General features: G+C 50.7%; 4 protein-coding genes across 4 annotated transcripts; 3 read left to right on the forward strand and 1 right to left on the reverse strand.

Annotated features, from left to right (window-relative positions):
- Nucleotides 1-59: 59 nt before the first annotated feature.
- Nucleotides 60-4,345, forward strand: LCP9604111_6242 (putative translation regulator (Cya5); the record flags this gene model as incomplete). The annotated part of the gene is made up of 4 exons (XM_039074142.1): nt 60-120; nt 207-232; nt 319-394; nt 453-4,345. The coding sequence occupies 4 exons, from the start codon at nt 60-62 to the stop codon at nt 4,343-4,345; spliced, it is 4,056 nt and encodes a 1,351-aa protein (XP_038927768.1).
- Nucleotides 4,346-5,657: 1,312 nt separating this feature from the next.
- LCP9604111_6243 (MCM DNA helicase complex subunit MCM3) lies at nt 5,658-8,631 on the forward strand (the record flags this gene model as incomplete). The annotated part of the gene is made up of 7 exons (XM_039074143.1): nt 5,658-5,730; nt 5,789-5,807; nt 5,861-5,912; nt 5,968-6,014; nt 6,069-6,174; nt 6,234-6,497; nt 6,556-8,631. The coding sequence occupies 7 exons, from the start codon at nt 5,658-5,660 to the stop codon at nt 8,629-8,631; spliced, it is 2,637 nt and encodes an 878-aa protein (XP_038927769.1).
- A 599-nt stretch (nt 8,632-9,230) lies between these two features.
- LCP9604111_6244 (Spo7-like protein) lies at nt 9,231-10,616 on the reverse strand (the record flags this gene model as incomplete). The annotated part of the gene is made up of 1 exon (XM_039074144.1): nt 9,231-10,616. The coding sequence occupies one exon, from the start codon at nt 10,614-10,616 to the stop codon at nt 9,231-9,233; it is 1,386 nt and encodes a 461-aa protein (XP_038927770.1).
- A 367-nt stretch (nt 10,617-10,983) lies between these two features.
- Nucleotides 10,984-12,896, forward strand: LCP9604111_6245 (putative alpha/beta hydrolase; the record flags this gene model as incomplete). Its single annotated transcript, XM_039074145.1, has 2 exons — nt 10,984-11,328; nt 11,391-12,896. The coding sequence occupies 2 exons, from the start codon at nt 10,984-10,986 to the stop codon at nt 12,894-12,896; spliced, it is 1,851 nt and encodes a 616-aa protein (XP_038927771.1).
- Nucleotides 12,897-13,079: the final 183 nt, after the last annotated feature.

Raw genomic sequence — 13,079 nt, forward strand, 5'->3', positions numbered from 1 at the left:
TGTGAGGGACACGGTTGAAGTAGTGGGCTCAGCAAAGGCGGTGAAACCCCGGCAATTTCATGCACCTCCGAATCTTTTGCTTTGTGTTCTCCAAGCTTATGGGACCTCGGATTTACCATTGTCTCTTTGTTCAAATCAAGGTGCTTGGACCTTGATTGGCAATTTATGTCCGGAACCTGTGTGTGAGCAACATTGTGTTTCACAAGCCGAAGAGTCCGGGCTTCCTTTCCTGGTACGAATGGCACCACCAAGCACAACATGCTCAATTGCTTGTCATACTCAAAGTTAGGACATTTTGCTGACAGAATAATTATCCAGACAGAGCTTTTGAACCCAATACAATACAGACGACGGAATTATAGCGGCATCTTACCGCTTGAGGCTACGATTGAGGGTGATGCTCGAACGTGCAACAAGCTCCCTTGAGAACGCGGGACGGCGTTTCCTTCAAGACTCCAATGGTGTGATCCGAAACGGAAGCTGTCTCTCTGGTCATTTTTGGAAGCATACCGGCGTTGGAGCGAATGCTCCTCAGTGGTTCATCGCGCTTTTGCAGGCGTCAGGCCAACGATCGTCCCCCGTTCTTAGCACTCAACACGAAAGCAGAGAGTCAAGCGATGGGATAGGCCCATCACTCGAATTCTTATACCCTCAGCAGGCTCAAACTTTAGTAGCTTCGCGTCTGCCTCGCTCCCAAAACAGGACTGGGTTTCGGAGGAGACACTTGAGCTTTTCAAGGTCTTATGTTTCTCTTTCAAGTCTTTGCCAAGCTCCATCAGAGGCTTCATCCAGGCATGAATATGCACCAAAGCTGGCCCAAGTACCTCAAAATCCAGAATCTCTCCATAAGGACGGCGAAGCGAGCGCATCCCTCCAGGCGTTCCTTCAGGAGAATGGCAGCGAATTTGATAAAGCTTGGGTGCTGTACGTTGCAGCTGGATGCCCGTCGAAACTCAAGTCTGCACTCTGTGCTTATATGAGTAAATCACCGAAAAAAAAGGATCAACGCCGAGCATGGACACTCTTCAACGAAATCGCACCCAAAGATCGCACTGACTTAGACTTCAAGAACATCATAAAGTCACAGATTCTGTCGCTACCCGAGAATAGACCCCAGCATTTGGAGGAGATCTGCCAGGAAGCCATTTCCACTCCATTTGCCCAAGAAATCATCTCGCTGGGCCTGATGCACATGATGGCAAACAGACAGTGGTCTAAAATTATCTCACTCTGGAAGAAGCTATTGGCGACCCGTGCGAATGAGCGACCACCATTGGACTTTTTTCTAGATCGATTTGATCGATTTCACTTCCCTGATTATTCCCTTTCGAGGCATCTCCTTGCTTTCACTGCGCACCTGATAAGTGCCGGCACGGTTAGTGCAGCAGCAAATGACTTTTTGCGCCGTCTAATTGAGCGATTTATTAGCTCTGATGACATGGTCATATCCACACCGATTCCGACTTTGCTTGAACTGTTGCACAAATGCCGTCCTCTTAGTCTCCCGACCACAAGACACTATTTCAATTTGATACAAGTCTTCCTACAATCAGAGCAGAGGCCGGAATTAGTCAAGTGCATTCTTGTTTACCGCTACTTTCGTTCAAGATTTCCGGATGAAAGGATGCACCTCACCACTATTCGTGCTATTACTCAACGCGTGGTGAAATTCAAGATGACCGACAGCATGCTATATTTTTTGGACGAAGAGGCGCACTTTGATGAAAATAAAAGACCAAGCATGTTGTCGTACAATGAAGCCATGAGTGCATTTTCACGGATTGGGGATGTACGAACTGTCCAACACCTGTTTGATAGGTTCCTGGCAGATCACGGCCACCCAAAGTTTCATGGGTCGGTGACCCCCCTTCTTGCTGTTCACGCGCGGTTAGGTGATGTGCGCGAGACACGGCGACAATTCGAGCGAATTCCTACAGAATTTGGTCTCCCGGTGAACACAATTTGCTGGAATATACTGCTTCTGGCGTACACTACTGCCAAGGATTTATCGGGTGCTCTTTCTCTATTCTCAGAAATGCGAGAAAATAAAGTACCCTTCAACTCGTACACATTTGGCACACTGATGGCGATTTTCGCCCAGCGAGGCGACGTCGAAGCAATCCGTCAATTGCTCAAAGAGGCGCAGAAAAGTCGAGTACAAATCACGAGACCAATGATTGAAACGGCCGTTCAAGCATACTGCAAGAATGGGCAATTGGCCCATGCAGAAGAGCTTATCGCACTGAGCTGGGATTTAGCGGTGGGAGGGTCTCCCTTGCGAATGTGGAATTTTCTTCTAATGCGGTATGCATTCAGGGTATCAAAGTTTTCCTTCCGCCGTGTCCTTGACCGCATGGGACGCCTAGGATTGAAACCGGACGACATGACTTACGCGGCTGTTATGCTTGCTTATGTCTATGCTAAGCAGGTGAATCGTGCGCAAGCTACCCTCAGGAAGATGCATGAAGCTGGTTTTCAAGTCACCGAGCACCATTATTCTATTCTCTTGCTTGGATATGTGAAGGAACGGAACCGTGATATGGTGTATGTCATCTCCCGCGAAATGCAAAAACGCTTCGGTCGAATCGGGATGGAGGAGAGCCTTTTGAGCCTGAGAATGCAGATTGCGAGAGACGTGGAGACTGCAAAGGATCTCGAAATCCCTATTGAAGATATCGTGTTGGAGAACGCAGAAAAGACGCTTGCTGAATCAATCTCACGATTCAATGCCAATCCATCGCCAGCCAACAGTCGATTATCTAGACCGTTAGAGGGCTTTGCTGTTGAGTCTTTCACTGCCACGCACTATCAACGGCTGATCGACGCATACGGCATCGTAGGTGGTGCCAGAAAAGCACTCGAAACTTTTACTCATTACATGCAACTCAGACGAACCGCGGGATTATCGGACGGCGATGATTTGAAATCTTTACCGATTGACTTCGTCAAAGCCGTTATGAATGCCTTTTCAGAAACCCAGAACTACGAGAAAGTGGAAGAGTGCTGGAACAGTATTATCGCAAATGCAAACAAGGCAGCCGGTACCTGCGACCTTGACAAAATCTTGTCAGCACCGTCGCCGGAGTCAACGCTGCCAGCATCAGATGTGTCCTCTCTCCCGTCAATTTTTTCAATGTCCACTCAGGCAGAAAAGCCCAAAATCATTCCTGCTCAACGCTTCATCCTGGACTATCCACTTTCGCTTTACCTGCAGTCGTTGGCTCGACGAGGCATGTTCGCGAAAATGCATCAAGTTGTAGCCGAAGTTCAGGCAGCAGGCTTTGCATTGACTGGTTTCAACTGGTCAACTTACGTTAGGACGCTTGCGACATCTGATCATTATCCTGACAATGTGGAGGCATTTAGACTTTTCGAAGAGAAGTTCATTGTTCATTTCCCTGGTTGGTCGTGGTTTCTCAAAGGATATGGTGTGAGACCACTTAACGCCCCCGTGACAATCCTCCACCTCGAAGGTCGCGCGGGTATCACCAAATCTCGCAGGATGATGGGAAAGTTGGCCCGAAAGCATTGGCGCAAAATCGACCCCGGTTACATGCACCCTCATTACCCCACCATGGTGCAACTAGCGAGCACATTGCAACAGCTCCGGCAAACCAGTATTACGGAGGGGAACGAGCATCTGGCCAATCTCTACAAGATTGCGCCACAGACTGTTGATGCCCTTGCCGCGATGCCAACCGTGGCTGATAAATATCAGGGCTCCATACTTCGCGGCAAGGCGGCAAAACGCGATATCCTCCCACGCCCAACCCATCTGTCCTCCTCGCACTCTGGTGCTCTTGGCCCCAGTCGCGACATGCATGAACGCACCTTCGATGACGCGACTAAGGAACCTCTCGTGTTGAGAAAAGACCAACATTCCGAGCCCGCTGTCAACAATTTAAATCTTACTGGCTTACTCGCCGTTCACGAAGAGGGATTATTCGGCCCGTTGGCGAGCATCCTTCCTCGCGAGGACCGAGTCGACCTGGAAACTACAGTTCACGAGTATCGCGTTACGGCACAACAGTGGAAGGACCGAATCAAGCATTACCACGAGGTTATTGCTATGGCGCTCAAAGACAGGGATATACCACGCGCCGACGCCCACAAACGACGTTTGGTCAAGTTGCTATATTCCGACGTCAAGAGCCCGACCGCCAAACGACAACTGTTCGACAAGGATAATCGCAAGTGGAAGCTACAAACCCCTCCCTACCTTATGTTCAAGCCCATTGCCGGGCTCCATGTAAAACCTGGGCGGACGTTAGCGAAGCGAGCGTCCGTGCGACAAAGATACAAGGGACCCTGGACGCCCAGGGAAGACCAGGGCGACGACCGTTGAGCAGCGTGCTCCATTCCATGTATAGTGATTGTAATTTTAGCTTGTTTTTATATATCATATTTGTACAATACATCAGAATTTTCCACCTTTCATTGGACATCACTGGTTGAATACCTCCAACTACATAGTTAAAAGTCTTTTGTACCCTCCTCTTCTAGGACGGAGAGGAAGTAGTATTACTAGGCCAAACGTCCGTAATCACATGACAAGGAGTAGCTCGGTTATACATGTTGATGTATGTACATCTAGTAAATATTATTGTCGGACAGTTACAAGCCTATAATTTGTGAGTAGAATGATGCATTTTTCACCACGGAGTAGGTAAACAAGAATTTAAGCATTAGAAAGAAGTATGGCTAGCAGAAAATTCAAGAAATAGCAGAAAGCCGATACTTAAGATCTCGGGCAGGGTACAATCCCCTAATGTATAGGCTATATCAATCCCCCAGATCTATGTCTACTTGATTGAAAAATAATGATATGGTGGAGACAAAGGTACACATCTGAAGGTACCTTTTGTATGCGCATCCAATAGAAAAGGTACATCTTGCATCAGACCCATGAGCCCGAACTCCCAGAGGAGTTGAGCAGGATGTTGGGCCAAGTGTTTATTTTGACGTGGGATACAGAGTATAGAAAACTAATAAATATCGTTTTGAAGGGGAATTTGAATAGTGAGATTATTTTCAGATAGCTATAAAAAAAAAAAAAGGCCAACACACAGCGCTCCATACCATCAACCGAATGGAAGAGGACCTTTCAGACCTCCTCGACACCCACCAGGACCGACCGACCGAAGTCAGACATCGAGACCAGGTCAAGATCATCACCACTCCCTAGACCGAAACACAGACACTGCGGACAGCACGCGTGACAGTCGAGGCGGGAGTAAAAAGGTTTCACTTTAGGGCATCGAGGACATGTAGTCATCAGCAAGGGTGGAGATTCTGTGGCTCTTTTAAAGAGTTTAGAAAGGGGACGTCTACTCTAAAGTGATTCTTTGAACTGTAGAGGAAAGGAATGTTAGCAAAAAGTTCAAAATGCCATGTCCAGTGAGGAAAACCAGAAGGTTTCCTGCTGTTGGGGGGGAGGAGAACGCACGTAGAGTCGCTTGAAGAAAAGAAAAGGGACCGGGGGGATGGCGGCTTATATAGCCCAGTGAAAAATTATTTTCTGACTCAGCACGGCACGTGGTACCCGGGGGACGCGCTTTCCTCGCGTGCAACTTCACGCGTTCCACTTTAGCAAATCGGGAAATCCCAATCGGCCCTCCACTCCCTCCTTCCTACCACACTATATTGCATCACACACCATGGACGGTTTACAACTACGTGATGAGGCCGCGCAGGATCGCGTTCGTGCTGCAACTGAATTTCTTGACCCTAGTAAGTCCATTGAGTTATGTGTTGTGATCCCTTGAGCTAACAAAGTTCTTTTTTTCAGATGATGCACGGGCACGCAGGTTCGTCGACCTCGAAGATAAATGTGAAATATATATCTAACGGGCTGGAACAGTTATCGAGCGGACATTGTGGTTATGCTGAACAAGGGTGCGCGACGATTGACAGTGCGTGGATCTGCGAAATTCCCTGCTAGTAGGTGATGCTGATGATTTTGGACAGGTCAGCATCGATGATATCAGAGCACATAATCGGGAGCTTGCCGATGGGTAAATTGTTCCTCGACACCAACCGAAACCGGGTTCACCGACTAACGGGTATAGGCTCCTCTCTTCGCCGTTCGATTATTCACAAGCCTTTGATGCAGCTTTGAAGGCGGTCGTTAAAACCCTACCCGGTCGACCACTCAAAGAATCTTCAGATGAAGCGGTGTGTATTAGGTTCTCAATGATTCTTAGCAGACATGGAACGTCTAACAATATCAATAGAACTACTACTGCGCTTATGTTGGTGCATTCGGAGAATTCTCTTGCAATCCGCGCACATTGGGCTCGGAACAATTGAACCACATGGTCTCGCTCGAGGGAATTGTGACAAAATGCTCTCTGGTACGCCCCAAGATTATTCAAAGTGTCCACTACGTCGAGAGAAAGGATCGGTTTGTCGCCAGAAAATATCGTGATCAAACTATGAGTGCCAGCGGCGCAACTAGTTTGAACGTTTACCCCCAAGAAGACGACGAAAAGAATCCGGTGAGTTTAGCCTGGACAATCTCACTCAATCAGTTGAAACTAATGATAGAATATCTAGCTTATTACGGAGTACGGCTACTCAACATATCTCGACCATCAGTCGATCTCTATCCAAGAAATGCCCGAACGTGCCCCGGCAGGACAATTGCCCCGAAGTGTCGATGTTATCTTGGACGACGACCTCGTCGACACTGCCAAGCCTGGTGATAGAATCCAGTTGGTAGGTATCTACCGTACCCTCGGCAACGGAGGTAGTGGCTCGTCGACGTTCCGTACAGTTGTCATGGCGAACAACATTGTTCAGTTGTCCTCGAAGAGCGGTGGAGGTATTGCGGAGGCTGTGCTTACGGATACCGATATTCGAAACATCAATCAGATTGCCAAGAAGAAGAACGTGTTTGACTTGTTGTCCAAGTCTCTGGCTCCCAGTATTTACGGGCATGACCACATCAAGAAAGCCATCCTCCTGATGCTTCTAGGTGGAATGGAGAAGAACTTGGATAACGGAACCCATCTTCGTGGTGATATCAACATTCTTATGGTTGGTGATCCGTCCACTGCGAAATCCCAGCTTCTTCGTTTCGTATTGAACACCGCGCCACTGGCAATCGCGACTACCGGTCGAGGTTCCTCCGGTGTCGGTTTGACTGCTGCTGTCACCTCGGACAAGGAAACCGGCGAACGTCGATTAGAGGCTGGTGCTATGGTTCTCGGTGACCGTGGTGTGGTGTGTATTGATGAATTCGACAAGATGAGTGATGTCGATCGTGTCGCCATCCACGAAGTCATGGAACAGCAGACCGTGACAATTGCCAAAGCCGGTATCCACACAAGCTTGAACGCTCGCTGCAGTGTCCTTGCAGCAGCCAACCCGATTTATGGCCAATATGATCCCCACAAGGACCCGCATAAGAACATTGCTCTCCCCGACTCTTTGCTTTCTCGTTTCGATTTGCTATTTGTCGTGACCGATGATATTGAGGATGCTCATGACCGAATAATCTCAGAGCACGTTCTACGCATGCATCGCTACCGCCAGCCTGGCACTGAGGAGGGTGCACCCGTTCGGGAACAGCTCAATCAAACATTGGGCGTCGGAAATGAAGATCGTCAAGACTCCAACGCGCCAAGTGAAGTTTTTGAGAAGTTTAATGTGATGCTCCACGGTGGTATGGTCAACGCTACCAATGCTGGCCGCCGCCGTGGCAAGGATGTGGAAATTATTAGTATTCCCTTCCTCAAGAAGTATATCCAATACGCCAAGAAGCGAATCATGCCCGTCTTGACCAGGGGTGCTGCCAACCACGTTATCGCTGCATACTCTGCTCTGCGAAACGATGAACTCACCGGCAACAAGCGTCGCACATCGCCCATCACCCCTCGTACCCTGGAGACACTGATTCGTTTGTCTACTGCACACGCCAAAGCTCGCCTGTCTAATCGAGTTGAGGAGAAGGATGCTAAACATGCCGAGGCCATCCTGCGCTTCGCCATGTTTAAGGAAGTAGTCGAGGATGAGCGCCGGAAAAGACGCAAGGTGACCACCTTCGATGATTCCTCTGACGACAGCGATGCTGAACTCGACGACAACTCTGATGATGACGCCACCGCCCGCGGCACCTCAACCGCCACACCGGGTAGACGTACTGGCACAGCACGCACCCGCGGTATCGCAACGCAATCTAGTGGTCCTGTCCCAGACGAAGACGAAGACCCAGACAGCCTATACACAGCCAGCCCTCGCGCTCAACGCTTGCGTTCGAGCCAGACAGCTCGCACTCAAACCCAAACCGACTCTCAGATGTCAATGGCATCCTCAAAGCCAGCCTCGCAACTCATCGAGTCCCAGACAGACTCGCAGTCCACTTCCACAGACGTCCCGATCACCCCTGCCCGCATGACAGTGTTCCGGCAGACTTTGGGCCCGCTTATGGGCAAGACTGTGTTTAGAGACAGCGATACAAGCAAGATTGATGAGTTGATTAATGCTGTAAATACCGCCATCCGGGAATCGCCTCAGCTTGGCGCTTCGCACGTCTTCTCCCGCCCTGAGGCTATCCAGGCCTTGCGAGTCATGAATGACGACAATATCCTGATGTATCTCGAGGATGATGAAGATGTGTACCGGGTCTAATTTACCTGGGTTATGTGGCACTGTCTATACTTCTCTTCTCCATCTGGTAATAGCCAGGGGGAGAATGCTGGATCTGTCTGCGTCCAGTTTTACGAGCATGCTTTCTTGCCTTTGCATTGGGATTGATATCAGCATGTTTTGTTTTATTTTGTGTTTGGCGTATGGGATGGGTTTGTGAGGAAATACTACTGGGTGGGCTCAATACGAGAAATATGAATGAATACTCGATCCTTGACTTAAATCAAGACCTGAATGGTAGTACTAGGCTCTTAGTCCACCTGCAATTGTAATTTAATGCCACGCTATGTGATTTATTAGCAGACACTTGTTTATTTGACACTATAAGATGCATTGGAATGGGAGTTTTCCAAAGGAACCAGATACAACGCGACAGCATACATAGGCGAGGTACTCGAGCATGTCTATAGAAGTAACGACATCGCGCTCTAAAGGATATGCAGCATACACAGCTAATGCAAGTTCCCAAAGACAACGCTTTGAGCAACAATGTCTGGAAAACACGAGAGACAAAAAACAGGGTATAGAGATATAAATGGCGGAAGCATGAATAATATTCCGTGCTAAGGTGCGGTGCAGTATTACAATTCCGGAACAGAATTCGGTATAGCCTCCTCTTTATCTTTCTCAAGCATACCCATAGGCAACACAGAGTCGTCAGACGAGAAGGACGGGGTACGTATACCCTCTCTGATCTGCGCCTGCGTGAGAGGTGACAAGCCCCGCCGAAGCGTCGAGCCCTTCCGTTTTTGCTGCTGCGGGCTCGCATCCTGCCCGGAGGCGGTGCTCCCGCGGCGGGGCCTACTGGAAGGGGAAGAGCGGGAGGGGGGACGGTCTTCGAAGCTCGTGTCGACGGGGGTAGTGCTGCGGGATGACGTGCGGGAATGAGACTCGGAGCGGGTATTGCGACGGGAGGGACCCCGCTGCTCTTGGCCGAGTTTCGTGATGGGATGATGGCCGTGGCCTGGGCGGTGTTTTGATTCTTGCTCGAGTGAGCGGTGCAGGGTCCCTGCGACGAGGCGGCGACGTTGGGAGGCGCGCCAGCCAAGCCCGAGCCGGCCGAGCCAGCCTCCTTCTGTTTGGGCGAGGTGGCGCTCGCGCTCGCGCAGTTTGAGGCGTAGCTGGGCGCGGCGCTCGTTTTCCTTTTCCCAGAAGTCAGTGCGGTAATCGTCCCAGTTTTCGCGGAATTCTGGGGAGAACGACTTGGGCAGGAGGAGGAGACGAATGTAGTCGCCTCCCGGGCTGAGGTCTTCTTCTACCATGCCGGACTCGCTGTCGGTGCCGTTGTAGTACTGTTGATAGTGCTGCCGACCACCACCAGCGCGCTTATCGGAGGGGCTCTGCTCAACGAAATGGTAGTTTCCATTGGGGGAGGGTAAGAACGGGGCGGAGAATGGGAACAGGAATGAGATGTAAGACAGTAGCTCTTGCCAGAAGGGGCCGCGAATGATAATTATCTTGGTGTTCATCACGCGCAGGCCACGATTGGAGACAGCGAGCCAGCGCCGAGGCCATCTGATCCCTCGTTCCCACTGCCCTGTACCCCAGATGAGCAGTGCGGTAACCACCCCGCCAAGCAGGGCGACTTTCTCCCCCATCTCTACCACCCAGTAGACAGAGCCGCCTACCCCGCGGCCATCTTCTCGCGGGCGAAGGAAAAGGGCATATGCAAAATGGGCAAGCCAAGCGGCTAGTAGAAGTAGGAAGAACGTGTTCTGGCGGCGACGCTCGCGCAGGGCCAGATATTGGGCTCGTAGCGAGGTTTCAAGTATTAAGAGGTTTAGGTAGATCTGGGGCGGGGAGGATGGCAGGTGTGCCAGCGGGTCTGGGGTCGACGGACGTGGAGGGGAGGAATCTGAACGGTGAGCTTGAGACGACCTTGAGGAGTTCAACGGCTCTGGAGTTGATGGGGCGCTCGCGCCGGGTGTTGGGGCACCCTTGACCACCTGGTCTAAGGGTGAGGCCATAGTAGAAGAGTCCCAAGATGATAGTAGAATATGAAAGCAAAGCTCGTTGGTTAAAGTCAAATCAAAACTTGGCCGATCCGGCCCAGGGCGAGTGTCATTAGTGTCATTGCATGTGAAGAGGAGAGAGAAAGGCGGGAGGGTGAAAGCCAAGTTGGATCGACATCATCTGCCCAGTTAGTTGACTTCACTTTTATACCTACACAAATATTGCCCATTGCCATTAACTTAAGGGGTTTCCACCATATTTGTCTTTTCATCGACTCTCTTCCTTCGGATATTACCTCTTTTGCCCGGAGTTTCGCATGTCAGACCTACCGGGGTTAAGCGGAGTGACCGAATTGTCTCCGCGTTCCCTGCTTATACGTCCATGAGCGCCACCGTTCAACTTTTGCTAGCAGAAACTATCTGTCTTCCCAATTTGCGAATCGCAGGCACAACTTCGCGACTTGCTTCTCTCTTTTCAGCCACTCAACACCAGGCCAAACCTTGCTCAGCCGTCTTCGCCACCCTCCCACGGGGGCACAGACTGTCTTCAATGGCGTCAGAATCACTCAACTCGTCCCATGAGAACGTCCATGGGCGCGATCAACACTTAGGTGAAAGCAATATCGAGAGAACTCCGGGAACGCCATATGCGGCTCAGGCTGCTGCTGGCGCGGCAGCGGCGCGTGCATTTTTCCCGTTGGGATATCGAGAAGGCTTTAGTCAATGGGTAAGCTAACAATTCAAAAGCCTTCCATTACCGCATGTCTGCTGATGATTTGATTTACATAGTGGGCTCGTATACCTGCAGCTACTGCCGAACACAAAGTCCTCTCTTATCTGCCTTACTTGCACCACCAGCCCCCCACCCACCTCCAGACTGGAAAAACGGCAGAGCTTCCGGATGGCACTATCCCGACCAGTCTCGAGAGCGCAGACCCTAATCAACTGGATGAAGTCACCACTAACTCCCTTGATGACCCTTATGGCCCTCGCCGCTGGCGCTCTAGCATGGTAGAACTGAGCGGGAAAGACCGTGCGCTCAATGAGTTCTCGGTGGAGAGGGTTGGCGAGGAAGCAGACCAACATTTGGTCATGCTCCACGGCTATGGCGCCGGACTCGGTTTCTTCTATAAAAACTTCGAACCACTGAGTCGGTTGAAGGGCTGGCAACTCCACGCCTTGGACATGCTAGGCATGGGCCGGAGTACTCGACCCTCATTCAAAATCAAGGCAAAGGAAAGAGAAGACGCTATCAGGGAGGCTGAGGCTTGGTTTGTAGATGCCTTGGAGGAATGGCGCATCAAACGAAAGATCGATCGCTTTACCTTGCTTGGACACAGTCTCGGCGGGTACATGGCGGTTGCCTACGCGCTGAAATACCCCGGGCATCTAAACAAGCTTATCCTGGCATCTCCAGTTGGCATCCCAGAGGACCCATACGCTGTCACTGCAGATGTGGCCGAGCCTCGGGCATCGACATTGTCCAACGAGCTTACTCAAGACGAGCGAGATATAACTTCGTCCATTTCGGAAACAGCACCGAAGACAACCGACGGTAGCTTTATCACTGGGCGCCAACCACTCCCGGCTGATTCCGCACCACCTCCAGCTCCACGACGGAATCTCCCTAAGTGGTTCGCGTATTTATGGGATGCCAATATCTCGCCCTTCAGTCTGGTGCGGTGGGCTGGTCCTCTAGGCCCACGTCTCGTGTCCGGATGGACCTCTCGTCGTTTCTCCCACCTACCAGCCGAGGAAGCTAAGGCACTCCACGACTACTCGTACTCGATCTTCAGTCTTCGTGGTAGCGGCGAGTATGCGCTAGCATACATTCTTGCCCCCGGTGCTTTCGCTCGTAGTCCTCTGATCCACCGTGTTCACGGCCTCGGGAGACAACTGATCCAAAACACAAGCCCCCTTGCTCATCCAGCCGCCGCCGCCACCACTTCGTCAGCGCCCTCTGAGAATACGACCGCCTCTACCGCCACTCCTTCGTCCGACTCTTCGGCACCTGCTCGGCGCGAGAAGGGTCTCCCTGTGGTGTTCATGTATGGCGACCACGACTGGATGGATGTCTCAGGTGGTCGTGCAGCAGCAGCTATATTGGAAAAAGAAAAGCGGAAAGCCCTAGAAAATGCCACCCCAGAGGAGAAGCGTACCGACGAAGGTTCCTCTAAGGTGGTCGTTGTGAATAAAGCTGGCCACCATTTGTATCTCGATGGCTGGGAGGAGTTCAATGATATTGTGCTCACCGAGATGGAAGAGGTCAACCAGAGGGAGAGAAGTCGTCAGTAATGACGTGGATAAGGCTTCTTTCCCTTTGTCGTGAACAACGACCTATTAAATTTAGAGCTGGAGTGTGATGTTAACCTTCGTCCCTCGTTTATTGTGGTATTTAATCTCTCTTTTGCCCCTCGTGTTATGTGCCTATCTCCCTCTTTTCCGTGGCTATAATTCTGTACGGTGCATATTGACTAG

The sequence above is a fragment of the Penicillium roqueforti genome, assembly GCF_015533775.1.
Source record: "Penicillium roqueforti strain LCP96 04111 chromosome Unknown scaffold_16, whole genome shotgun sequence".
In the NCBI taxonomy this organism is placed as follows: domain Eukaryota; kingdom Fungi; phylum Ascomycota; class Eurotiomycetes; order Eurotiales; family Aspergillaceae; genus Penicillium; species Penicillium roqueforti.